The sequence below is a fragment of the Scyliorhinus torazame genome, chromosome 21 (genome assembly GCF_047496885.1).
Source record: "Scyliorhinus torazame isolate Kashiwa2021f chromosome 21, sScyTor2.1, whole genome shotgun sequence".
NCBI lineage: Eukaryota > Metazoa > Chordata > Chondrichthyes > Carcharhiniformes > Scyliorhinidae > Scyliorhinus > Scyliorhinus torazame.
In genome coordinates, this window is record NC_092727.1 from 87,450,039 (window position 1) to 87,478,002 (window position 27,964).

The 27,964-nt window shown below is 45.7% G+C and overlaps 2 protein-coding genes across 2 annotated transcripts; one reads left to right on the forward strand and one right to left on the reverse strand.

The window, feature by feature from the left end:
• Positions 1–12,282: 12,282 nt before the first annotated feature.
• On the forward strand, positions 12,283–16,778 carry LOC140398003 (interferon alpha-F-like). Its single transcript, XM_072486241.1, has 4 exons — positions 12,283–13,038; positions 13,158–13,247; positions 15,885–16,124; positions 16,231–16,778. The coding sequence occupies exons 1-4, from the start codon at positions 12,907–12,909 to the stop codon at positions 16,327–16,329; spliced, it is 561 nt and encodes a 186-aa protein (XP_072342342.1). The 5' UTR covers positions 12,283–12,906; the 3' UTR covers positions 16,330–16,778.
• Positions 16,779–22,697: 5,919 nt separating this feature from the next.
• LOC140398004 (interferon alpha-F-like) lies at positions 22,698–27,117 on the reverse strand. The gene is made up of 4 exons (XM_072486242.1): positions 26,740–27,117; positions 26,531–26,620; positions 22,903–23,142; positions 22,698–22,796 (listed from the first exon to the last, which is right to left on the reverse strand). The coding sequence occupies exons 1-4, from the start codon at positions 26,869–26,871 to the stop codon at positions 22,698–22,700; spliced, it is 561 nt and encodes a 186-aa protein (XP_072342343.1). The 5' UTR covers positions 26,872–27,117.
• Between the last annotated feature and the right edge of the window lie 847 nt (positions 27,118–27,964).

Consider the following 27,964-nt stretch of genomic DNA (forward strand, 5'->3'; position numbering starts at 1 on the left):
CAAACAACAGCGGTCCGAGCACGGATCCCTGTGGAACACCACTAATCACCTTTCTCCATTTTGAGACACTCCCTTCCACCACTACTCTCTGTCTCCTGTTGCCCAGCCAGTTCTTTATCCATCTAGCTAGTACACCCTGAACCCCATACGACTTCACTTTTTCCATCAACCTGCCATGGGAAACTTTATCAAACGCAATAGGCAGCTAAGAGAAGAACACCTCTGATCCAGTCCCTTGATCTGATTAGACTGTAAGAACCTTCAAAGTAAGTATTTATTTCAGTATGTATTTCTATTCTTGCATGCCTGACAATTGATCACTTTTTAAATGAGTAAATAACTTGGTGGCAGAACACAGTTAACCTTTTAATATTTTAACAGTGTCAAATTTCCCTTGGAGAAACTGTGTGTTTTCTATAGGTCGAGGACAAGATCCTGGCTATCTGTCAAATATTGGGTCAAATTAGCAGTTCTTTACTGAGCATCCTGGGAATCTGTCAGACTCTGATGAGGAAATTGAGGAACCCTTCATAAAGTTGAGACAAATTTTAGAACCAGAGTTTCATGTTTGATTGCTATATCCATAGTGAAGGAGGTAAATAACTTCAATGTATCAAAATTTGGAACCAGTGAATATCCCAGAAAAAGAATAACTACAGCTTCGACATGTGGGCAAAGGTTTCCTCGGCTGGGTATTTCCAGCTGGGAAACATTGGGCCATAAATTGCTGTCAAAATGACATTGAGACTGATAGCACTCATTGCTACTTATGTGCAAAAAGCACAGCAACGTCAGACTAAAGCAGATATAAGGAAAATTCAGAAAGTCAAATTTCAAAAGTCAACTTCTCTGGCAATTCACAATTAAATGTGGGTGTGACATTCATCCAGATCATTAAGTTTGTATTTATGATTGTATGACAGTATAAACAAATCAATGTTTGAAGCCAGCGTGTGAGATAAGGGGTTGGAATATTGGATCATTGGGCTACTGAGTATAAAAGTGGTTGTTGGAACAAAGACATGGTCAATTGATGGTCTGGTCAGATGATCAATCACCTATATCAGAAGAGAACACAAATTGCAAATTTCCCCACTAAATTTTGCAACAGGTAATGTGGTCAAATTTATGTTTAAACACTGTCAATAATAATCTGTGGACCTGATTATATTTAGGAATAATATTCTTCCCCGAACACAACCAGAAACATTCTTTCTGAGGCTATAGGACAGCAGATGCGATTGTGAGGGGGAGTGGGAGCAATGGAAATCTTCAATGGACTGCAATGTTTCGGCAAAAATATACTTTATTCATAAAATATCTGGAAGAATATTGCAAACATTTCAAAATTCCCAACACAGAAAGCGTAATATTATTCAAGTTTTTGACATAGGTCATGTTGTACCCTGAGGTGCTGCAATACAATTGTGATGTATGTAATATTCACTGTATACAATCTAGGATGGGCTGCTGAGTTGTTGCAAGGCCTCATCATCGGATTTTGCATCATGTCAGGGAGGTTTGCAGTGGATAATCCAGCCAATGTCTTTTAAGCGATTATTCCTACATCCACCAATCTCTGTGAAATTTGCAATTTTATGCTGAACTGGGGGAACTTTCTACTGGGAATCCCACAAATGTTCAAGTGATCCCCTACATCATATCACATCAAATGTTTGTACTACCTCCCTTATCAAGTGAGCTATCCACATAGGAGGTTTCTCATTTGCCGACCACACACAATGGAAATCTCACTCTCCACATTCAACCGTAATGAAATTGAAAGCGAAACTGAGTCTGAAAAAGGCTATGAAAGTGGCAGATGCTGTGCAGAGATCAGTGGCTTGTTACCTTGCAACAGAGAGAGAGCATTAAAAAAAAGAAGAAACTGTGCTGATATTACACACAAAATGTGTTGGAGCTGCAGTGACGTGGCAGGGTGCACGGCAAGCTCCAATCCAATGTTTCCATCCTATGGTTTTGCCAGTGATTGCAATCTGGGAAATCTAACCAGCAGTTTGTTGAGGTCAAGTGTTACTTGCTGATTACTGAATCAATGACAATGCATAACTAGGCCTTAGCGGTTTGTGGGTGGCCCACCTGCACTTTTAATTCATGATTATATAGGATAATTAAAATGTTTTTTACAGCCCATTTATGGTTTTTCTGTTGACAATATAATTGTTATATTTTCTTGTGGTTTTATGCGATGGAAGTGCTCTTTTTCAGATCCTACTGCCAACAAGGCCAAGAATATATCAGATTTAATCCTTCATTGTGTTATCTTTTTTAAAAATATTTTTATTCTCCTCCTTTTTCACATTTTCTCCCAAATTTACACCCACCAACAATAGTAAATAATTATCAGTAAATAATGCAATGTCAATTCCCATATCAATAACAACAATCCCATCCTCCCACCAAACTCCCAAATAGCGGTTCGCATGTTAACATAAACAAATAACAAAAAGGAATCAGGAATCACCCATACTCACCATTAACACATACAGTCCCCCTCACCCCAACCCTCCCCCTAATGTTTGATGCAATCCAATTCTCGAAAGTGCATAATGAATAACATCCATGAATTGTAGAACCCCTCCATCCTTCCCTCAGTTCAAATTTGACCTTCTCAAGAGTCAAGAATTCCAGCAGATCCCCCCGCCATGCCAGGGCACAGGGTGGAGAGGCTGATCTCCATCCCTTCATTGGGTTACCTAACCTGGGATAACATTCTGGTATCCTGAGTTTATCAGGTTTGAAATCAGCAAGACTTCCCAGGTCTGATTATTCTCCCACTTTGTCTACTCGAACTGGCATGCCTTCCTATTTTAGGTCAGGTCACAACTGGGAATACTTCAAATTCTAGGCCATCTGACCAATGGCCATTTTGAAGATGTATTGGAGGATCTTGGCATCTGTAGCATGCAGTACATGGCTAACCAGTATTATTATAGCAGCTATGGATGACCCATTGGGTTGGATTCTCCGCACCACGATGCTGAAATCGCTGCCGGAGACAGGGCGGAGAATCTACTTCCATGCACAAAATCAGGACTGGTGCCGGTTCCCTGATTCTCTGGGCCCCGAAAAGCAGCATACTCAGAGAGTTCGCCGCACCGCGTATTTCCTACCTGCGGCCATTGCTGGAGGCCCACCCCACCATTCTCCGCTCCCGACCGGCCGAAGTCCTGATGGCATGGATCTACTGTGGACCTGCCGGTCGGGGTACTAGCGTGGCGGTAGCAGACTCAGTCCGCGGCCGCCATGGTCGGGGGCGGGCTGATTGGAGGGCAGGGGGGGCCTTATATGGCACCGGGCTTATTCTGGGCAGGCTGTCCGTGTCGGACACGTCGCCAATCGGGGGCACTATTTGGGAGGTCCAGTTCTGCCGTCTGAGTCCACCATGGAGCATGGCGCGGTCGCTGGATGCCACCACCATGCGCATGCGTGGCCTCTGACCCGGAAGTGCGGGGGCCTGTGTCTGCAGCAAAAGCTGCGAGCTTCCTGATGGTTCACTGATAGCCCCCTGCAACGCTATGAATATGTGGCCCTTTCACACCAGTTTTTCTGCTGTGAAAGGCCACAGTTTTTACGATGGTGTGGGAACATAGTCACAAAAACGGAGAATCCAGCCCATTATGTGTGGAGTTTATCATTCCGATGTGTTTCCTGTACAGTTCATGTTCATGGCTCCATTCATTCCCACCAAATAACCAAACTTAGCCCAAACATTGGGGAAGTACTCTTTGGAGGCAAAGTCCTTCACTGAGATGCACACATATTAGGAAAAGGATCAGCGATATTATTAACTGCCTTTCCAAAGTATAAAAGATAAGTCCAATTTTACAGCATCCAGAAATTTATCAAGCTATTGTGATGACTAAGAAATTGTCATATTTTATTTTTTTGCAGTAGTGTTATTAATACCTGGGTTAAGATGCATACAGGTTTTGGAAAAATTAATGTTTCTTCTTTTATTTAAGAACTGTTGCAACCGTTAACTGTAATGCTGCTTCTTTGTTGTTAACATGGTTAGTTCTGTGTTTAAATCAAAGTTTGCTTTAACATAAAAGATGCCTATTAGTGTTATCACTCCTGCGGTGCAGTAACATTTTCTCAGAGTTTTACAAATTGAGAATAGTTGGGTTCTTGTTGGGGATCATAACACTACTTCCCTAATGCACTTTCTAGAGTTAGTTCATTGAGGGGCATTCACTAAAGCTCAGTGTTTCAGGCGGCATGGTGGCGCAGTGGTTAGCACTGCTGCCTCAAGGCACCGAGATCCAAGGTTCTATTCCAGCCCTGGGTCACTGTCCGTGTGGAGTTCATACATCCTTCCCGTGTTTGAGTGGGTTTCACCTCCACAACCCAAAGATGTACAGGGTAGGTGGATTGGCCAGGCTAAATTGCCCCTTAATTGGAAAAAATGAATGGGGTACTCTAAACTTATCAGAAAAAAAAGCTGTGTTTTATTCAGTATTTCATAGATTGAGCCGCAGCAACTTTACAGCAAAAGCTGAGAAAATAACATTGAAACTGAAAAGACAGAAAGGGAACCATATAGGTACAATTCAACGTTGCTGAAGTAATGAAATTCATGGAATCATAAAATATTATGACTCTGGAGGCTTTTCTTCCATCTTGCCTATACCAGCTCCTTGAGCGAGTTATCCATTCAATCCCACAATATTGCTTTTCACTGTAGCCTCCTCTCGTTGCAGGATTTCTTTTCCTCTATTTAAACTCAACTTATTTCTATCTCACAAAATATGAATGTTCTCTCCCTAAGCAATTCTTTCTGGAGATCTTATCCCGATTGAAACTTTTTCGGAAGCCCCTAATACATTTGGCATCTTATCTCCCGTTTAGTTTTCCTTAAGGTTTAGGATATTATCTCACGCAAGATCAGCATGATCATTATCGGTCATGCACTCACCATCTTGACTCAGAAACATATCACTGTCCCTTCAGTGTCTCTGGGTCAAAATCCGGGAACCTCCTCTCTAACAGCGCTGTGGGTGCACCACATAGACCGCAGCAGCTCAAGTAGGCAGCTCACCACCACTCTCTCAAGGGTAGATATAGGGATGGCAATGATGCTGGCCTACCCAGTGAAGCTCACATCCCACAAATGAATAAAATAAATCACAGACATCCACTTGAAATATTAACTCTTACAATTGCATAGTATTTTAAATTAATTACAAGAACTTCTACAAATCAACAAATCTGTCCTCCTCAGACTGGTCCCAGTTTCTTCTCTCTGATGAAGGCCTCCATCTGCTCTGGCACATCAAACAAATAATCTTTCGAGTCTAATGTGACCGGCAGTCACACAGGGTACACGATCCCGACTCACACCCGTTTACTATAAAACACCACCTTCACCTTATTGAAGGCCGCACCCCTCTACACCAGCTCAGTCCCAATGTCCTGACTTATCCTCACCGTGAGCCCATCCCAGTAAATATTCGCCTACTCCAAGACCCTCTCCTTCCTTTGATAGCTATGAAAGCAGATAATCACCACTCTTAAGCCCACTAAAATCACTAATGCCTCCTCCCTCCCAATGCTAACTTGTTGAATGATATTACATTTATAGTGAAGAAGACCCATGAAAAATAAATATTAATCCAGCAATGTGAGATATCAAAAATAATTTATTTGCACAAATATGCTTTCATTCAGTGTAAAAAGTTTCAAGTTTTAGAACAAAATATTCTTGATTCCCAACATTTAATAAATATCAATAAATTAAAACTTATTATTCACAAATTGTATGAAACTGCAGCAATCCATTACACAAAGCCAACACAGCGATAAATACCAATCAATTAAAATGAGGAGGAATTAATTGAAATGTTGACCTTGTGGTGAACAGAAAGTAAAGGTGAGTCTGGAACAGGAATGGGGTCAGGGGTCGTTTGTCTGCAACCCACCCTTGAGACTGAAAAAAACGGGAAAACAGCTGAGGATTGGATGGACCATTCCCAGTGCAGAATTGTCATTGGAGGTTCGGCAGCTACAATACGGATCTCAGTGGAAATTAAGTGAGGTTTTGACCCACCAATCAGTGTTACCGTCAAGTCAAGCTGACAGAATTGTTTCATTACAGACACACTGTAAACAAAATATAATACTTTTCAAAAAAGTGAGGCCTTTGAAATGCCTTTTTCTTGTTTCCGTCTGTATAAAAAGTGTCTTCGAAATCTCTTTTTTACATTAGTGATTTTACAGCCTTAAAAATGTGTTGTACAAAGGGCAGTACGGTAGTACAGTGGTTAGAACAGTTGCTTCACAGGTCCAGGGTCCCAGGTTCAATTCCTGGCTGTGCCACTATCTGTGCATGGCCTGTATGTTCTCCCCGTGTCTGCGTGGGCTTCCTCCAGGTGCTCCGGTTCCCTCCCACAGTCCAAAGATGTGCAGGCTAGGTGGATTAGCCATGCGAAGTTGCCCTGAGTGCCCAAAAAATGTTCAGTGGGGGTTACTGAGTTACGGGGATTGGGTAGATACGTGGGCTTCAGTACGGTGCTCTGTGTAAGGGCCGGTGCAGACTTGATGGGCCGAATGGCCTCCTTCTGCACTGTAAATTCTATGCTTCTATGATTCTATTATCATGGCCATCAATTTAGCTTAGCACACATATGATGAAGATTTCAGAACAGAAAATTTTGCACCGATAAATATTAATCAATTAGAATAAATAATCAAATAGAAAATTACATCAAGATATTCTTTGCTCTTTGTCAGTCACCACAGAATTCTGTTGTCATATAAATAACAGCCAATTTAAATAAATTATTCCAGTCTCTGCTAAACATGCGGTTGGATATTTTTCAATTTCTTCTGCTGACTTATGCCATTAAGTAAAGGAGCTGTTGTATGCACGATGACGCAGTGGATTAGCCCAGCTGCCTCACGGCGTCGAGGTCCCAGGTTCGATCCCAGCTCTGGGTCACTGTTGTGTGGAGTTTGCACATTCTCCCCGTGTTTGCATGGGTTTCGCCCCCACAACCCAAAGATGTGCAGGCTAGGTGGATTGGCCAAGCTAAATTGCCCCTTAATTGGAAAAATGAATTGGGTACTCTAAATTTAAAAAAAAGTAAAGGAGCCCTGGTCTCAGTGCGGATTATTTCCCAAGCACAGTTGCTGAATGTCTTGAAAAAAAAGAAGATATTTTAAGGAAACCCCATTGGAGAATGAACAGATTTAAATACGGTCAAATAAACTACAAGCCAATAATCACACAGTCAATTATCAATTGTCCCACCTTCTTTTTGAGAAACTTCCTCAGTTTCCTGAAGTATTTTTGAATGGTGGAGTTTTTCCTCAGTCTGGCCTCTGAGCCCTGTTTCCTGACACATTCTTCCAGCTCACTGAGCTGGCGGTCCAGGAGAAGCCGGAAATGTTCCACCTTGTCCCGGGCCCAGGTGACTGAGCGCAGGTTCATGCTGTAAATCTTGCAGATGTGACGCAGGGTCTGATGGATAATCTGGATCCTGTCCTGTGTCTGGGGAATATACACACAATCACATTAGAGATTATCCGTTTTTGTTTTTTTAATAAATATTTTCATTCATATTTTTCACTTTAAAATTCAAAATAACAGGAAAAATCAACATATTTACAAACATAAAACTACTGTTCACAAAACCTGACTCCCCCCCCCCCCCCCCCCCCCCCCATCTCCCCCCTTAGTAACTAATGGTGTCCAATTCCTTGACTCACTACCGGAGGAGGTAGTGGAAGCAGGGACGATAGGGACGTTTAAGGGGCATCTTGACAAATATATGAATAGGATGGGAATAGAAGGATACGGACCCAGGAAGTGTAGAAGATTGTAGTTTAGTCGGGCAGTACGGCCGGCACGGGCTTGGAGGGCCGAAGGGCCTGTTCCTGTGCTGTACATTTCTTTGTTCTTTGTTAGCTCCCTTCCTTCTCCCCAGATGCTGTCAGACCTGCTGAGATTGTCCAGTATTTTCTCTTTATTTTTCAGATTCCAGCATCTGCGGTCATTTGCTTTTATCTTACTGAAGGTCTGTCACTTGCATAAGCACTTTGAGACCTCACACCGCATTTCGCTCAGTCGATGCACTGTTCAATTTTCTCCAGGACACCTACAATTGTATTTATACAACAAATTTAACACAGTGAACAATCTCGAGAAGGTTCACAGGAGCGTCATCTCGCACAATGTATGCCCAACCAAAAACAATGCGTTTATAGGACTGGAGACTGAGTTTGCTTAAAGAGTTAAATCTTTAGCAGGAAACTAAAAGCGAAGAGAAGCGTCAGGGAGGAGTTAATTCCTTGCTGGGCCAGGCAATTGGGCCAGGCAGCTGAAGGCACGGCCACCAATGTTGGAGCAGTGGACAGCCAGAATGAGCACCATGTGAAAATTGGATCTGACACCTGTAATGATAGTACGCCTGGAGGAAGTTACAGAAAGACGAGGGGAAAACCATGGAGGGATTTCACAGCAAGCATCAGAATATAAATAAAGGGTTGTTACTGCACACTGAGAGTGAATGACCCTCCGAGAATGCAGAGGTCATGGCTGAGTGGGATTTTGTGTTGTTGGAATATTTAGAGATGATAGAGTTAGGTTATATTATAGCAGTTATTTGAATGAGTTCCAGTTTATAGAGGGTACAAATTGGGAGGCCAACCTGGACAATATTAGAATAATGGAGCCTCGGGTTAAAAAAACACAAGGCTCCACATTTTAGGGTAAGGTGAGCTGTGGCAAGTGCTGCGATGGGTGAAGTTTAGGAGGTTAAGGCTATTAGATGTAGTAGCAGAAGAAGGCCATTTGGCCCACCGAGTGTGATCCGCCATCCTTGAGGTGATGAAGTAGAGAAACTTGCTGATGAAGCTGAAATCTGGGCTGCAGGTCAATAGAAGGGCGCAATTGTCAATGTTCTGTCTGCGTCTCAGACACTTGGCTGGGTCGAGCTTTGGAGTCAGTGGATGGGTGGGGGTGGGTGGAATGATGGGGCTTTGGTCTTCTCAATATTTAGTTCACAGCCAATGAGTTGATTGTGCCCATGTCAGTGGTAGATGTACTCAACCAGGAGGCAGGTAATCAAAGAATTATATAACCCCCGTAGTGCCGAAGGAGGGTATTTTGACCCACTGTGTCTGCAACGACCTTCTGAAAGAGGTTCTCACTCAGGCCCACTTTCCTCCCACTCCCCACGTTTGGTGACTGGCAATGAATTGAAGTGGAAAACCTTTCAGAGGGTCGGCGCAGACTGTATGATTCTATGAATTAGAAACGAGAAACACCCAAGAAAGAGGGATAGGGGACCTACCGCTGAGGAGGGTGGAGGGGAGCTTTCGGTATCTGGGGATGCAGATAGCCAGGAGTTGGGGGACCCTACATAAACTGAATCTGACGAGGTTGGTGGAGCAAATGGAGGAGGATTTCAAAAGATGGGACATGTTACCGCTCTCGCTGGCGGGTAGAGTGCAGTCGGTCAAAATGGTGCTCCTTCCGAGGTTTCTGTTTGTGCTTCAGTGCCTTCCCATCGTGATCACTAAGGCCTTTTTTAAGAGAGTAGGCAGGAGTATTATGGGGTTTGTGTGGGCGAATAAGACCCCGAGAGTAAGGAGAGGGTTCCTGGAACGCAGTAGGGACTGAGGAGGGTTGGCGCTGCCAAACCTGGGGAGCTACTACTGGGCAGCAAATGTGGCGATGATCCGCAAGTGGGTTATGGAGGGAGAGGGGGCGGCATGGAAGAGGATGGAGATGGCGTCCTGTAAAGGAACGAGCCTGGGTGCGTTGGTGACGGCACCGCTGCCGCTCTCGCCGACAAAGTATACCATGAGCCCGGTGGTGACAGCAACGCTAAGGATCTGGGGCCAGTGGAGACGGCACCGGGGTGCAATGGGAGCATCGGTGTGGTCCTCGATCAGGGGTAACCACTGGTTTGTCCCGGGGAAGATGGACGGGGGGTTCCAGAGCTGGCATCGGGCGGGGATTGGAAGAATGGGGGACCTGTTCATCGACGGAACATTTGCGAGCCTAGGGGCACTGGAGGAGAGGTTCGAGTTACCCCCGGGAAATGCCTTTAGATATATGCAGGTGAGAGCTTTTGTGAGGTGGCAAGTGAGGGAATTCCCGTTGCTCCCGGCACAAGAAGTTCAAGATAGGGTGATCTCGGGTGTATGGGTCGGGGAGGGCAAGGTGTCGGAAATACACCAGGAGTTGAAAGAAGAGGGGGAAGCGCTGGTAGAAGAGTTGAAGGGTAAATGGGAGGAGGAGCTGGGGGAGGAGATTGAGGAAGGTCTGTGGGCTGATGCCCTAGGTAGGGTTAATTCATCCTCCTCATATGCCAGGCTCAGCCTGATACAATTTAAGGTGGTCCACAGAGCGCACTTGATGGGGGCGAGGTTGAGTAGGTTCTTTGGGGTAGAGGACAGATGTGGAAGGTGCTCAGGGAGCCCGGCGAACCATGTCCATATGTTTTGGTCAGGCCCGGCACTGGAGGGGTTCTGGAGAGGAGTGGTGGGAGCAATATCTCAGGTGGTGAAAGTCCGGGTCAAGCCAAGCTGGGGGCTAGCACTATTTGGAGTAGTGGACGAGCCGAGAGTGCAGGAGGAGAAAGAGGCCGTCATTCTGGCCTTTGCATCCCTAGTAGCCCGGCGAAGGATCTTGCTAATGTGGAAGGAGGCGAAGCCCCCCAGCCTGGAGGCCTGGATAAATTATATGGCTGGGTTCATAAAGTTAGAGAGGATTAAGTTGGCCTTGAGAGGGTCTGCGCAGGGGTTCTACAGGCGGTGGCAACCGTTCCTAGACTATCTCGCGGAGCGTTAGAGGAAGGTCGGTCAGCAGCAGCAGCAACCTTGGGGGGGGGGGGGGGGCGTGGAGGGGACGTCCTGGGAGGGGGGGAGGGGGGGGGGTAAGGGGGGACTGCCTGGGAGGGTGGATGAGCAAGAGATAACATGAAGGGTTGGGGAAACTGGCACGTACGGGTGAGGGCCAGTGTACAAAGCTGTGTAAATATATCATTTTGCCATGTATATATCTTGCTCTGCGCGATTTCTCGTTTTTTTTTGTTACGGGGGGGGGGGGGGGGGTTATTGTTCGTAAGGGAGAAAAATTGTGTTAAAAAAACTTTAATAAATATATATTTTTTAAAAAGAAACGAGAAACACGCCGTGGCCTTGCCAGCGACCCTCACATCCCATCAAAGAATAAAATAATTCAAATTTGGCACAGATGTCAGAGAGTGAACCTGAGATTTCTATTTGGTGAAGGTGGACATGCTGATTTCTATCCGAGTTTCAGCTGAGAGGGATTGGGTGACATTCCCTGTGGAAGCGGGGATATCCCGAATATCCGGAACCCTTTCCCATTTCCCCCTCAGGCCTCTCAGTGAGGAGCTGCTCTCATCACAAACTCTCCTCCCTCTCGGAAATGACAAAACTTTCCCTGGGGCACTTTCGCTTTCGGAACAAACTGACAACAAAGTTCATTTCCAGAGAGAAACTGAGGCGGCCGCTTTCCCGGGAGAGAGAGAGAGAGACAGAAAGAAACGGGGTGAAAGGAGAGGGAGCCGGATCACTTTCGCCCTCGGAATCGGAGCAGATGAAATATTCTTTCAGTCAAACTCTCGAAAACGGCTCCAGAAAAGCAGCGGGAAATGAGCAAGTTGTGCCAGTGAAAGAGCAGATTGTGGGACAGCTCAATGGGAGCGGAGTCAGTGTCCATGAAGCGGGGAGCCTGGGCTCTGAGCCGGGCTCTCTGCAATGTTCAAGCTGTGAAGTGTGGAGAGGACAAGCGCGATGTGAACACACCGGGTCCCGGTGCATTTCAGAGGCAACGGGGCCCCGGGTCAGCTCGAAAAGCCGCCGCACCGGATTCCCGCTCTCGGTGTCTCTATAATCCGGATGATCAAATCCAGCCCCCAATACATGTTCCCCCTGCACAGCCCCCCCCCCCAATACTGAGCCTCCCTCTACACCACCTTACTACCCCCAATACTTAACCTCCCTCTACACCACCTTACTGCCCCCCCAAAACTGAGCCTCCCTCTACACCACCTTACTGCCCCCCAATACTGAGCCTCCCTCTACACCAGTTTACTGCCCCCAATACTGAGCCTCCCTCTACACTACCTTCCTGCCCCCCAATACTGAGCCTCCCTCTACACCACCTTACTGCACCCCCAATACTGAGCCTCCCGCTACACCACCTTACTGTCCCCCCAATACTGAGCCTCCCTCTTCACCACCTTACTGCCCCCAATACTGAGCCTCCCTCTACACCACCTTACTGACCCCCCCCAAAACTGAGCCTCCCTCTACACCACCTTACTGCCCCCCAATACTGAGCCTCCCTCTACACCAGTTTACTGCCCCCAATACTGAGCCTCCCTCTACACTACCTTCCTGCCCCCCAATACTGAGCCTCCCTCTACACCACCTTACTGCCCCCAATACTGAGCCTCCCTCTCCACCACCGTACTGCCCCCCGGGTGATGTGAAGCTTCACAACACTGAGCTGGAAGCCAGCGCTGCTTGTGATTTTCTCCCAGGGATTTCCCACTCGCTGCTTCCGGAGTCTCCAGCTTTCAGCTTCCTGACCTCAGAGAGAAACCGCACAAACTATTGACCTCCTGCAGCTCGAGCACAAATCCTCCAGCCCATTTTCACTTTTCCAATGTCATGTCCACATATTAAAGGCGACAGCATGGCAGAGCCAGTGCCAGCTCCCAGCAGAGTCCACACTCACACTCACTCCATTCGCCAACACAGGCGCTCGCTCCCGGATCACAAGCGGCTCCCATTCGACTTTCCCACTTTCATTCGCTTCACAAGAACCCTTCTCGCTGCTGAACCACGAAGCTGCCGCTTTCTCATCTTTCACATCGGTGTCTCACTCTGGCTCGATTGCTCATGGCTCTGGCGAGTATTTGGAGGTTTGGGACGGTGTTGCTCCTCTTGTCCGGGACTCTCAGTCTGGGCTGTGAGAGGCTGCAGTTACAGCAAGTTCTCAACACAGAGACACTCAGCAAACTGAATGAAATGGTGAGTTGAAGCTGCATTCTGAGCAGCCTGTGAATCACATTGGGTCTACTTACTGTGAAATGTTATATCTGGAGGAATAGTTTGGGGTTTTTAATGAGATTATATATTACTCCTCTCAGGGTGGCTCCTTTCCCAGACATTGTATAAAACACAGGCACTCGCTGAAAACCAAGCCCTTGAACCTGGTGAAACTTTCGAAGGGATTAGAGGTGAGTGAAAACTCGGTACATTTTATTCTGACTCGGGTTTTATAGAAAGTTAGAGCAACAACCTGATCGGAACCGGGAACATCAGGAATTTTCAACAGAGAGATTTGCACCCATTGTGATAATGATAGCAACTCCTGTCGTTATATTTCACTCTGTATCTCACCCATTAACTGTGTCACTCTCTGGTACTGCATTCACTTTCTCATTATCTCTAACCCCTGATATTACGTGCCTCCCTTTAACCAACTCTTCCTCTGAAATTACTTTGCTTGCTGCAACTATCGGATTCGCTCGAACTATCTTAATCTCCCTATCTCACTGTCTCTTAACATTTCATTCCTCTGATCAATTACTTTCTGCCCCAAAATATAATTTATTCTTAAAATCTGTAGAAATATATTCAAAACCTTCCAGTTCAAATTGAGTACAGTGCAATGAAATTCAACACACCTCCATGTCACAAATCCTAATCTTACGCTTTCAATGCAATTGTAATATTCTTAATGTTAACAATGCACATTCCATATCTGATTTATAGCTTCAATGCAAAACAATTCAAGATTATGGCTAATTTCAATAAGATAGACAAGGGAAAACTGTTCACAGTAGATAATGGTACAAGGTCCTGGAGAGACAGGTTTAATACACATATTAGGACATCATCCCCACAACTAAACCAGTAGGAGTCAGAGAATTCAGCAATGGGAATCCAAATATAAATCTTGTGAGGTTTGTCTCCTGTTTCCAATTTAGCGTGGCCAATCCACGTCCCCTGCACATCTTTGCGTTTTGTGGGTGAGACCCATGAAGAAACGAGGAGAATGTGCAAACACCACACGAATAATGACCCAGGGCTGTGATCGAGCCCGGATCCTCGGTGCCATGAAACAGCAGTGCTAAGCACTGTGCCACCCTTGTCGATTCTTACCCTATCCAAATTTTCCTCCCCCTTTACTCTGACATTTGAAATATCTCCTTCTGAATTGAAGACAAATAGAAATTCCTGATTTATATCCTCAGCGTTTTCTTCTATCGCCTAGGAAATGTATTGTTTTCGCAATAATCACCCACCCTTCCTTTTATTTTTATGTTCATAAGTGATTTTTAGCTTCCTTTTTCGCTTTGCTGTCATCAATTCTGATGCATACTTTTGACCCCACAATTCTTTTGATATTTTCTTTGTGGATGGCCTGCATTCACTAGGTGTTGGTTTAGCACAGTGGGCTAAACAGCTAGCTTGTAATTCACAACAAGGCCAGCAGCGTGGGTTCAATACACATACCGGCCTCCCCAAACAGGCGCCGGAATGTGGCGACTAGGGGCTTTTCACAGTAGCTTAATTGTAGCCTACTTATGACAATAAGCTAATATTATTATTATTCAGCTTGGTTCCATGCTGCACTAAGAGTCTAAATTTTATCAGAAGGTTTCATTTCCTGCATTTTTATTAGCGCTTCATATTTAGTCGGTCTGAACATCCAAATTTAGATATCTTTTGTCTCTGCTTCACTGAAAGGAACCTAGACTTTAGCTCAAACATCTCCACTTTTAAATACTCCCTAACAATTGTTAGGCCACAGCTAGAGCACTGGAAAGGCTGCAGAGGGGATTTACCAGGATGTTGTCTCGGCTGGAGAGATTTAGCTGCAAAGAGAGATTGGATAGACTGGGGTTGTTTTATTGGATCAGAGGAGACAGAGGTAGGTCATGATTGTGATGTGCAAAATTGTGAGAGGCATAGATGTGAAGACAGGAAGGAACATTTCCCCTTGATGGAGGGATCAAGGACCGGAGACATAGATTTGAGATAAGGGGCAGGAAGTTTTGAGGGCATGTGAAGAAAACCTTTTTCACCCAGAGGGTGCTGGGAGTGTGGAACTCACTGCCTGAAAGGGTGTTGGAGGTCGAGACCCTCATGACATTTAAGATGTATTTAGATGTGCACGTGAGATGACAAGGCACACATGGCTATGAGTCAAATGGAAACTGGGATTATAATGCCGATGTAATTATTTTTGTCTGGCACAGACATGATGTGCGAAAGGGTTTTTTTCTGTGACCCTATCGCCCTATTCCCTGTTAACCCAATAATATTTCATAGGAATTGGCAGCATAATGGTAATGCCACTGGACTAATAATCCGACGCTGCGTGTAATGCTATGGGAACATCTCTTCAAATTCCATCATGGCAGCTGGAGCCATTCATGCTCAGTTCATCAATCTGGAATGTACAACTAGTCCCAGTAATGGGACTATCTTTGATTGTTGTAAAGATCCATCTGATTCATTAATGTCCTTTTAGGAATGAAAACCTGCTGCCCTTAGCCAGTCTGGCCTACACGTGACTCCTGACCCACAGCCATGTGGTTGTCTCTTAAATCTCCTCTGAAATATTCACTTCAAAGGCAATTAAGGATGAGCAACACATTTAGATTGGCCAGTGATACCCACTTCCTATGAAAGAAGAAATAATAATATTAAATTCAACACACATGTGCCAGATCCGATTTAAAGTCACTAAATTAAGGATCTTCCATTTGAACAGTTTTAGTTTGATTTATTTTTGTTCTTTGGCAGAATTTATTCTAATGCTAAAGGTAACAGGTCTCCCTAATGTCATTTTAAATTTTGTACAGACACAGGATCGGATCCAGACTCTCCATCAGACCCTGCGTCACATCAGCAAGATCTACAGCATGAACCTGGGCTCAGTCACCTGGGACCGGGACACGGTGGAAAACCTCCGGCTTCTCCTGGACCGACAGCTCAGTGAGCTGGAAGAATGTGTCAGGAAACAGGGTTCAGAGCACAAGATGAGGAGAAACGCCGCCATTCATAATTACTTCAGGAAACTGGAGAAGTTTCTCAATCAGGAGGTGGGACAATTGATAATTGACTGTGATTACTGGCTGGTCGATCATTTCACCCGATCAACATTTGTTTATTTTCTAATACATTTTCCTGAATAATTTTCTTTTTCAGAAATTCAGTGACTGTGCCTGGGAAATAATCCGCACTGAGACTAGGGCCCGATTACAACAGATGTTTTTCATAATGCTACAAATCAGCAGAAGAAACTGATAAATACACTGGTACAGACTGGGAACAACAGATGTTTATTTTAAAGACTTTTCATATGCAGCTATACTTTTCTCTGGATATTTGAAATTCATTTTATACTTTATTGTAATGATGAGAGAACAATGAGTGACTTGATGAAATTGTTCATTGTTTTTATTTATATTAATTGATTGATACCTACAGCCATGTGATTTGGGTGGTGAGTCTGGTTTGGAATGTTCTGTCAGGCTTTCAGGATATGGGTTTCCAGACCTTTCCTCAATGGACAAGATTTCAAACTATTTCAGGCTCCTTAATTGATTGATATTTATTTTCGTGATGTCTTTGTATAATGAAATGTTACAATTTTATTCAATGTGTAAGTTGAGTTGTAAATATTAAATTATTGCTATTTATTAAAAGTTGGGTAATAGACAATGTTTTTCGAAACTGGAAAATGTTATACTGAATGAGAGCATGTATTTATATATTTAATATTTATAATAAATATTTTTTGATATTACACATTTGCTCAAATTATGTTCACTTTTCATTTCTGTCAGTTAGTTTTCTACATTACAAATGGCCTGAATCTCCTACCTGCTGCCTGTTGCTGTTGCTCCTTTTCTGTTCTGTTTTCCATCCTCTCCATCATCAGATTTTCCCTCATCCGGTGGAACTGTGAATTCATTTTGAACTCAACTTGCCCAGAATCTCGTATCTTTAAACCTTCTGCTCCACTTCCGGTGGTGGCTATGAAGGGGTAAGTCGCATGTTTGGTGGCTCCCAATCTGGTCGCACGTTTGGACATTTTCCCCCTATTTTTTACCGGACTTGATTTGAAAATTTGATGACAGAGGCAATTATGTACTGGGTTCCCACATCAGTGCATGGAGAGAAGGACTTGAAGTACTCGCGAAGGGAGATACAGAAGGACAGAGAAGGCTTGGGCTGAAGCTGCACCGGGAGTAAGCATGGCAGAGGACCAGACCTCTGGCTTGTCGACCCAGCGGTCAGCGGAGCAGCTGATGCAAGTTATCCAGGAGGGCGTCGCCAAGCAGAAACAGGACAGCTTGGACCCAATTAAAGAGGCAGTTGCGCGGCTGGAGCTTAGATTGGATGCCCAAGATCGGCGATCCAGAAAGTAGAGAAGGTACTGGCTTACCTGGAGGAACATCAAACAGCAGTGGAGTTGGAGGTGGGGCTGCTGAGAGAGAGCAGAAAAGGATTCTGAAAAAGGTGGAGGACCTAGAGAACAGGCCCCGCCGGCAGAGCTTGAGAATCATTGGGCTCCTGGAGGGATCCGAAGGAGCGGACACTGGGGCATACATAGCGGCCATGTTCGAGAAGCTGCTGGGGGATGGGGCGATCCCCTGACCCTTGGCGGTGGACAGGGCTCACAGAGCGCTCGCGAGGATGCCGCAAATGGGAGACCCCCGAGGGCAATGGTGGTGAGATTCCACAGTTATTTGGATAAGGAGTGTATTTTACAGTGGGCCAAGCAGACACGGAGCTGTAACTGCTTGTAACCTGCGGATGTATCAGGGGTGCGGAGGTGGCCAGGAGAAGAGTGGGGTTTAACCAGATCAGGTTGACCCTTTTCAAGGAAAAGGTGAAGTTAGGACTGTTGTATCCGGCCCGCCACTGGGTCACAAACGAGGAGCAACATTTCTATTTCGAGTCGCCTGAGGAAGCGCTGGACTTCGCGAAAAGGAAAGGACTGGTGTCAGACTGAGAACTTTGAACTTTGCTGCAACGTTTATGTTTTTAAAAAAAAGTTTCTTGTTTTCAGTTTTGAGGACGTTATTTGTAATACCTGCTGTATTGATCTGGGGGTAGTTGAAGAGCTGAGTGTGTTAAAGTTTGCATTTGCACTGTTAGGGGATGGAGATGTGTTTGTTCAGATGCTGGATCATTTGCTTGATCTTTCCTTTGTTCAACGTGGGGTTTTTTTCTCTCTGTCGGGCAATTGTGTTGGGATTGTTTATCATTTGAATATGTTTGTATGAGCGGGCGGGAGGGTGGGTAGGGAACAATAGGTGGCAGAATATCTGGCGCAAGGGGCGAGAGCAACCAAGCTAGCTGGGCGGGCTTGCATACGGAAGCGTTTTGGGGGGTGAGCAGATGTTAGGCTTATCAAAGGGGTTGATTTGTTTTGTGCTGTTACTAGGGGAGGAGGGGTGAAAATGTTCTGCTCACGAGGAAGGGACTTTCACTGAGTGACAGAGAGGCGGTCGGGGGCGAAGGCTGCCTGGGGGTGGGTCGGTGGAGGCGTGAGGCACGGGCTGGTGACTGGCCCAATAGAGGGGATGGCTGATCGGTGAAGGGAGGTGTGCGATGAGCCCCCCAACTAGACTGATCACCTGGAATGTAAGAGGGTTCAAACAGCAGGTCAAGAGGGCACGCGTGTTCGCGCATTTTAGAGGAATGAAGGTGGACGTGGTAATGCTGCAGGAGACGCACCGTACAGTAGCTGACCAGATTAGATTAAGGAAAGGTTGGGTCGGATAGGTTTTTCCACTCGGGACTGGACTCGAAGTCTAGCGGGGTCGCGATCCTGATCAACAAGGGAGTGGTGTTTGAGGCGGGAAGAATATTTTCGGACGTGGGAGGCTGGTACATTATAGTCAGTGGGAAATTGGAGGGGGTGCAGGTGGTACTAGTAAATGTATATGTGTCAAACTGGGACGATGTGGAGTTTATAAAGAGGAGGCTGGGGAAGATACTGGACCTAGACTCGCATATGCTGGTCATGGGAGGGGACACGGTTATTGACCCTGGTTTAGACTGGTCAAGTTAAAAAATGGGCAGGGTGCCAGCAATGGCTAAGGAGCTAAAAGGGTTCATGGAGCAGATGTGGGGGGTGGACCCATGGAGATTTGGGCAGCCAAGAGTAAGGAGTTCTCCTTCTCCTCACACATGCATAAAGTGTACTCCCAAATTTATTTCTTTATTCTGAGCAGGGCTCTACTGACGGGGGTGGTGGACACGGGGTACTCGGCGATCACAATCTCAGACCTCTCTGGGGTATTGGGGCCGCTGTTGATGAGGACATTGAATGAGGCAAGGGAGAGAGGGGTACTTCCCCTGACGATGTCACGGGCCACGATCCCGCTGATCTAAGGACCGGGAGCTGTGTGGGTCCGACAGGCCAATATCCCTATTGAATGTGGACGCCAAATTGCTGGCCATAAATTTGTCCTGTAGGATTGAAGACTGTGTTCAGGATGTGATTGGGAAGGACCAGACGGGGTTCGTTAAGGGTAGGCAGTTGGAGGCCAATGTAAGAAGGTTGCTAAATGAGAAGCTTTTGATCCAGTAGAATGGGAATATCTGTGGGAGGTACTGGGATGGTTCGGATTTGGGCAGGGCTTTATTGACTGGGTCTTGTTGCTGTATCAGGCTCCTGTGGCGAGCATACAATGAATAGGACAACATCGGACTATTTTAGGCTTCTCAGGGGACGAGATAGGGATGCCACCTCTCTCCACTGTTGTTCGTGTCAGCTATAGAGCCATTGGCAATTACACTAAGAGCCTTAAGGGGCTGGAAGGCGCTGGTCCGCGGCTGAGTGGAACACAGAGTCCCGCTTGACGCAGACGACCTGCTCCTGTATGTATCGGATCCAGTAGAGGGGATGGAAGAAATCATGAGGATTCTGGGGGATTATGACCAGTTTTCAGGGTACAAACTAAATATGGGGAAAAGCGAGATGCTTGCGATCCAGGCAAGGGGACAGGAGAGGCGACTGGGCAAAGTGCCATTTAGAGTGGTAGGGGGAAGCTTTTGGTATCTAGGCATCCAAGTGGCGTGGGAATGGGAACGGTTACACATACTTAATCTGGCCCGACTAGTAGACCAAATGAAGGATGATTTCCCAAGGTGGGACGCGCTCCCGTTGTCTCGGCTGGGAGGGTCCAAAAGGTGAAGATGGCAGTCCTTCCGAGATTCTTGTTTGTGTTCCAGTGTCTCCCCCATCTTTATTCCGCGGTCCTTTTTAGAACGGGTCAACAAAGTTATCACTGGCTTTCTATGGGTGGGCATGACCCCATGAGTAAAAAAGGGGATGCTTGAGCGGAGACGGGTGGAGGGCGGGCTGCACTGCCGAACTTCAGTAACTATTATTGGGCGGCGAATATAGCTATGATTAGGAAGTGGGTGGTGGGGGAGGGTCGGCATGGAAGCGTATGGAGGTGGCCTCATGTAAGTGCACCAGTTTGGTGGCGTTGATAACGGTGCCTATGCCATTCCCGCCAGCACGGTACTTCACCAGCCCCGTGCTGGTGGTGGCGGCTCTGAGCACCTGGGCACAATGGAGGCAGCATGTGGGAGCAGAGGGAGCATCGGTCTGGTCTCCAATCTGTAATAATCACCGGTTGCCGGGGGAAGGATGGACGGGGGGTTTTGGAGATGGCAGAGAGCAGGGATTGAGAGGATGGGGGATATGTTTATAGAGGGGAGCTTTCCTAGCTTGAGGGAGTTGGAGGAGCAATTTGGATTGGCGAGTGGAAACAAATTCAGGTAGCTGCAGGTGCGGGACTTCCTATGTAGACAGGTCTCAACCTTCCCGCTCCTACCACCAAGGGGGATACAGGATAGGGTAGTTTCCAGAGTGTGGGTGGGAGAAGGGAAGGTCTCTGACATCTATAAGCATCTCATGGGGTCAGAGGACATGCAGACTGAGGAGCTGAAGAGCAAGTGGGAAGAGGAGTTAGGAGGAGAGATAGAGGAGGGTCTCTGGGCAGATGCGATAAGTAGAGACAATGCGTCCACAACATGCGCCAGGCTCAGCCTGATACAGTTTAGGGTCGTTCACCGGGCTCACATGACAGTGGCCCGGATGAGCAGGTTCTTTGGGATAGAGGTGTGTCCGTGGGAGGTGACGATTTTGGGGGTGTCAGAAGATCCGCGAATCCAGGAGGAGAAATAAGCAGACATTCTGGCCTTTGGTTCCCTGTTAGCCCGGAAACAGATATTATTAGCTTGGAGGGACTCAAAGCCTCCAAAGTCGGAGATCTGGCTATCTGATATGGCTGGCGTTCTCTGTTTGGAGAAAATCAAGTTTGCCTTGAGAGAGTCACTGTTAGGGTTCGCACGGAGGTGGCAACCATTCGTCGACTTCATTGCGGAAAATTAATCTTCAGCAGAAGGGGGAGGGTTAGTTTAGCTTAGAGTAGGGGGTTAATAAAGGTGGGACCTGTAAGGGAGGAAGCAGGCTTTTTGCACTATATTTATAGACTCATGTACATTGTTTATTTTGTCATCGTTGTATAACCAAAAATACCTTCTGCTCCTCAACAATATAGTATCATAGAATTCCTACTGTGCAAAAGGAGGCCATTCAACCTATCGAGTCCGCACCGACCCTCTGAAAGACCACCCTACCTCGACTGATTCCCCTCACCTATTGTTGTAACCCCATAACCTGACATAACCTGCACAGCTTTGGACATTAAGAGCCAATTTTCGCAGAGCCAATCTACCTAACCTGCATGTTTTTTGACTGTGGAGGAAACCGGAGCAACCAGAGGAAATTCAGGCAGACACAGAGAGAACATACAAACTCCACACAGACAGTCACCCAAGGCTGGAACTGAAGCTGTGTCATGGGTGCCATGAGGCAGCAGTGTTAACCACTGTGCCACCATGCCAGCCTTTGATTAAATTCTGGCATCTAGGATGAGAGGACTCGGTATGACATCCAGAATAGGAAAGTGGAAAATGAATTCACAGTTCTGCCAGGTGAGGGAAAATGAGAGGATGGAGAGAATGGAAAATAGAGCAGAGAATGAGCAACAGCAACAGGCAGCAGATAGAATTCAGACCATTTGTAATGTGGAAAAAAAATTGACAGAAACCAAAAGTGACCATAATTTCAGAAATGTGTAAAATTAAAAACTATTTATTTTAAATATTAAATATATAAATACATGCTCTCATTCAGTATAACATTTTCCAGTTGAGGTAAACAGTGTCTATTACCTCATTCTTAATAAATATCAATAAATTAACATTTTTAACTCATTTTGCACATGAAATAAAATTCAATCATTTCATTCTCCAAAGGCATCATGAAAATAAATATCAATCAATTAAAGAGCCTGAAATAGATTGCAATGTTGTCCATTGAGGAAACGTCTGGGAACCCATATCCTGAAAGCCTGGCAGAACATTCCAAACCAGACTCACCACCCACAATCACAAGGCTGTAGGTATCAATAAATTAAAATAAATAAAAACAACAAACAATTTCATCAAGTCACTCATTGTTCTCTCATCATTACAATAAAGTATAAAATGAATTTCAAATATCCATAGAAAAATATAGCTGCATATGAAAAGTCGTTAAAATAAACATTCGTTGTTCCCAGTCTGTATCAATGTATGTTTCAGTTTCTTCTGCTGATTTGTAGCATTATGAAAAGCAACTGTTGTAATCGGGCCCTGGTCTCAGTGCGGATTATTTCCCAGGCACAGTCACTGAATTTCTGAAAAAGAAAATTATTCAGGAAAGTGTATTAGAAAATAAACAAATGTTGATCGGGTGAAATGATCGACCAGCCAGTAATCACAGTCAATTATCAATTGTCCCACCTCCTGATTGAGAAACTTCTCCAGTTTCCGAAAGTAATTATGAATGGCGGCGTTTCTCCTCATCTTGTGCTCTGATCCCTGTTTCCTGACACATTCTTCCAGCTCACTGAGCTGTCGGTCCAGGAGAAGCCGGAGGTTTTCTACCGTGTCCCGGTCCCAGGTAACTGAGCCCAGGTTCATGCTGTAGATCTTGCTGATGTGACGCAGGGCCTGATGGAGAATCTGGATCCGATCCTGTGTCTGTACAAAATACAAATGACATTAGGGAGACCTGTTACCTTCAGCATTAGAATAAATTCTGCCAAAGAACAAAAATACATCAAACTAAAAATGTTAAAATGGGAGATGCTTAATTTAGTGACTGTAAAGGGGATCTGGCACATGTGTATTGAATTTAATATTATTATTTCTTCTTTCATAGGAAGTGGGTATCACTGGCCAATCTAAATGTGTTGCTCATCCTTAATTGCCTTTGAAGTGAATATTTCAGAGGAGATTTAAGAAACATCATCATGGCTGTGGGTCAGGAGTTACATGTAGGCCAGACTGGTTGAGGGAAGCATGTTTTCAATCCTCAAAGGACATTAATGAATCACGAGCAGCACGGTAGCATTGTGGATAGCACATTTGCTTCACAGCTCCAGGGTCCCACGTTCGATTCCGGCTTGGGTCACTCTCTGTGCGGAGTCTGCACATTCTCCCCGTGTGTGCGCGGGTTTCCTCCGGGTGCTCCGCTTTCCTCCCACAGTCCAAAGATGGGCAGGTTAGGTGGATTGGCCATGATAAATTGCCCTTAGTGTCCAAAATTGCCCTTAGTGTTGGGTGGGGCTACTGGGTTATGGGGATAGGGTGGAGGTGTTGACCTTGGGTAGGGTGCTCTTTCCAAGAGCCGGTGCAGACTCGATGGGCCAAATTGCCTCCTTCTGCACTGTAAATTCTGTGATGAGATGGATCTTTGCAACAATCAATGATAGTCCCATTACTGGCACTAGTTGTACATTCCAGATTGATGAACTGAGCATGAATGGCTCCAGCTGCCATGATGGAATTTGAAGACATGTTCCCACAGCATTACACTCAGCGTCGGGATTATTAGTCCAGTGGCATTACCATTATGCTGCCAATTCCTCTGAAATATTATTGGGTTAACAGGGAATAGAGTGATAGGATCACAGAAAAAGCCCATTAGCACATCATGTCTGTGCCCGACAAAAATAATTACATCTGCATTATAATCCCAGTTTACATTTGACCCACAGCCATGTGTGTCTTTTCATCTCAGGTGTACATCTAAATACATCTTAAATGTCATGAGGGTTTCTACCTCCAACACCTTTTCAGGCAGTGAGTTCCACACTCCCAGCACCCTCTGGGTGAAAAAGCTTTTCCTCACATCCCCTCTAAACCTCCAGCTCCTTATCTTAAATCTATGTCCCCGGTCCTTGATCCCTCCATCAAGGGGAAATGTTTCTTCCTGTCTTCACATCTATGCCTCTCATAATTTTATACATCACAATCATGTCCTCCCTCTGTCTACTCTGATCCAAGAAAACAACCCCAGTCTACCCAATCTCTCTTTGTAGCTAAATCTCTACAGCCAAGGCAACATCCTGGTAAATCTCCTCTGCAGTCTTTCCAGTGCCCTAGCTGTGCCCTAACAAATGTCAGGGAGTATTTAAAAGTAGAGATGTGTGAGATAAAGACTGGGTTCCTTTCGATGAAGCAGAGACAAACTTATCTAAATTTGGACGATCAGACCGACTAAATACGAAGCGATAATAAAAATGCAGAAAATGAAACCTTCTGATAAAATTTACACTCTAACCTTCTGATAAAATTTACACTCTTAGTGCATCATGGAACCAAGCTGAATAATAATAATAAAAATAATAACTGATTGTCACAAGTAGACTTCAATTAAGTTACTGTGAAAAGCCCCTAGTCACCACATTCCAGCGCCTGTTTGGGGAGGCCGGTACATGAATTGAACCCGCGCTGCTGGCCTGGTTGTGCATTACAAGTCAGCTGTTTAGCCCACTGTGCTAAACCAGTTACTAGTCAATGCAGACCATCCGCAAAGAAAATATCAAAAGAATTGTGGGGTCAAAATTACGCATCAGAATTGATGACAGTGAAACGAAAAAGGAAGCTAAAAATTACTTATAAGCATAAAAATAAAAGGAAGGGTGGATGATTAGTGGGAAAACAATACATTTCCTAGGACATAGAAGAAAAAGCTGAGAAAATAAATCAGGAATTTGTATTTGTCTTCAGTTCAGAAGGGGATACTTCAAATGTCACAGTAGAGGGGGAGGCAAATTTGGATAGGGCAAAAATAGATAAGGGTGGCACAGTGGCATAGTACTTAGCACTGCTGCCTCACGGCACCGAGGACCCGGGCTCGATCCAAGCCCCAGGTCATTATCCATGTGGAGTTTGCACATTCTCCTCGTGTCTTCATGGGTCTCACCCCCAAAACACAAAGATGTGCAGGGGAGGCGGATTGGCCATGCTGGCCATGCTAAATTGCCCCTTAATTAAAAAAAAAATAATTAGGTAGTCTAAATTTTAAAAAATGATTTAGAAACAAATAATAATACATAAAGAGGAGGTAGCACTGTGTCAGTGTCACTGGGAAGTGAGGACTGTTCTCAATGCTCAGGATGAAAGAGGGGCTACATTTCTACAGTGAGTGAGAGCTGGATGGAAGTTATGCAGGGGGAGCATTGTGGGAGATAGGGGAATGTGGTCGGAAGCATGAGTTTGTGGTACTTTCAGCACACACTGCACTCTTCCAGATGTAAGGTTACTTGAACAGGTACTGACTGCCGTTGAACGGGAGACATCGCCACAACGTCCCCTGACCGCATCTGTATCATTGGCAACCAGGAGACAAACCTAACAAGATTGATTTTTGGATTCCCATTGCTGAATTCTCTGACTTCTACTGGTTTGGTAAAAGTAGCTGTGGGGATGATGTCCGTACGTGTGTATTAAACCTATATCTCCAGGACCTTGTTTACTACTGTGAACAGTTTTCCCTTATCTGTCTTATTGATATCAGCGATAAACTTGAATTGTTTTGCATTTAAACTATATATCTGATATGGAATGTGCATTGTTAACATTAAGAATATTACAATTGCATTGAATGCGTAAGATTAGGATTTGTGGCATGGAGGTATGTTGAATTTCATTGCACTGTACTCTGTCAATTGAACTGAAAGGTTTTTGAATATATTTCTACATATTTTGAGAATAAATTATATTTTGGGGCAGAAAGTCGTCGATCAGAGGAATGAAAGGTTAAGAGACAAGAGATAGGGAGATTAAGATAGTTCGAGCGAATCCGATAGTTGCAGCAAAGTAATTTGAGAGGAAGGGTTGGTCAGGGGGAGGGACAAAGTATCAGGGATTAGAGATAATGAGATAGTAAATGCGGCAAGAGAGAGTGACACAGTTAATGGGTGAGATACAGAGTGAAATATAACGACAGGAGTTGCTATCATTGTCACAATGGGTGCAAATCTCTATAGAAAATTCCCGATTTTCCCGGTTCCGATCAGGTTGTTGCTCTAACTTTATATAAAACCCGAGTCAGAATGAAATGTACCGAGTTTCCACTCACCTCTAATCCCTTTGAAAGTTTCACCAGGTTCAAGGGCTTGGTTTTCAGCGAGTGCCTGTGTTTTATACAGTGTCTGGGAAAGGAGCCACCCTGAGAGGAGTAATATATAATCTCATTAAAAACCCCAAACTATTCCTCCAGATATAACATTTCACAGTAAGGAGACCCAATGTGATTCGCAGGCTGCTCAGAATGCAGTTTCAACTCACCATTTCATTCAGTTTGCTGAGTGTCTCTGTGTTGAGAACTTGCTGTAACTGCAGCCTCTCACAGCCCAGACTGAGAGTCCCGGACAAGAGGAGCAACACCGTCCCAAACCTCCAAATACTCGCCAGAGCCATGAGCAATCGAGCCAGAGTCAGACACCGATGTGAAAGATGAGAAAGCGGCAGCTTCGTGGTTCAGCAGCGAGAAGGGTTCTTGTGAAGCGAATGAAAGTGGGAAAGTCGAATGGGAGCCGCTTGTGATCCGGGAGCGAGCGCCTGTGTTGGCGATTGGAGTGAGTGTGGACTCTGCTGGGAGCTGGCTCTGGCTCTGCCATGCTGTCGCCTTTAATATGTGGACATGACATTGGAAAAGTGAAAATGGGCTGGAGGATTTGTGCTCGAGCTGTTACTTCAATAGTTTGTGCGGTTTCACTCTGAGGTCAGGAAGCTGAAAGCTGGAGACTCCGGAAGCAGCGAGTGGGAAATCCATGGGAGAAACTCCCAAGCAGCGCTGGCTTCCAGCTCAATGTTGTGAAGCTTCACATTACCCGGGGAGCAGTACGGTGGTGTAGAGGGAGGCTCAGTATTGGGGGGACAGTAAGGTGGTGTAGAGGGAGGGTCAGTATTGGGGGGCAGTAAGGTGGTGCAGAGGGAGGCACAGTATGGGGGGGGGCAGTAAGGTGGTGTAGAGGGAGGCTCAGTATTGGGGGGGGGGAGTAAGATGGTGTACGGGGGGTTAGAACTGGGGGGGGGCAGTAAGGTGGTGTAGAGGGAGGCTCAGTATTGGGGGGGCAGTAAGGTGATGTAGAGGGAGGCTCAGTATTGGGGGGGCAGTAAGGTGGTGTAGAGGGAGGCACAGTATTGGTGGGGGCAGTAAGGTGGTGTAGAGGGCGGTCAGTATTGGGGGGCAGTAAGGTGATGTAGAGGGAGGCTCAGTATTGGGGGGGCAGTAAGGTGGTGTAGAGAGAGGCTCAGTATTGGGGGGACAGTGAGGTGATGTAGAGGGAGGCTTAGTATTGGGGGGCAGTAAGGTGGCATAGAGGGAGGCTCAGTATTGGGGTGCAGTGAGATGGTGTAGAGGGAGGCTCAGTATTGGGGGCAGTAAGGTGGTGTAGAGGGAGGCTCAGTATTGGGGGGCAGTAAGGTGGTGTAGAGGGAGGCTCAGTATTGGGGGGCAGTAAGGTGGTGTAGAAGGCGGCTCAGTATTGGGGGGCAGTAAGGTGATGTA

Excerpts from the sequence above, each read along its gene's own strand:
- LOC140398003 (XM_072486241.1), top strand. The coding sequence starts at position 12,907 with ATGGCTCTGGCGAGTATTTGGAGGTTTGGGACGGTGTTGCTCCTCTTG. Across the intron at positions 13,039-13,157 it reads TCAGCAAACTGAATGAAATG|GGTGGCTCCTTTCCCAGACA; the intron begins GTGAGTTGAAGC and ends TACTCCTCTCAG. Across the intron at positions 13,248-15,884 it reads AACTTTCGAAGGGATTAGAG|ACACAGGATCGGATCCAGAC; the intron begins GTGAGTGAAAAC and ends AATTTTGTACAG.
- LOC140398004 (XM_072486242.1), bottom strand. The coding sequence starts at position 26,871 with ATGGCTCTGGCGAGTATTTGGAGGTTTGGGACGGTGTTGCTCCTCTTG. Across the intron at positions 26,621-26,739 it reads TCAGCAAACTGAATGAAATG|GGTGGCTCCTTTCCCAGACA; the intron begins GTGAGTTGAAAC and ends TACTCCTCTCAG. Across the intron at positions 23,143-26,530 it reads AACTTTCAAAGGGATTAGAG|ACACAGGATCGGATCCAGAT; the intron begins GTGAGTGGAAAC and ends TATTTTGTACAG.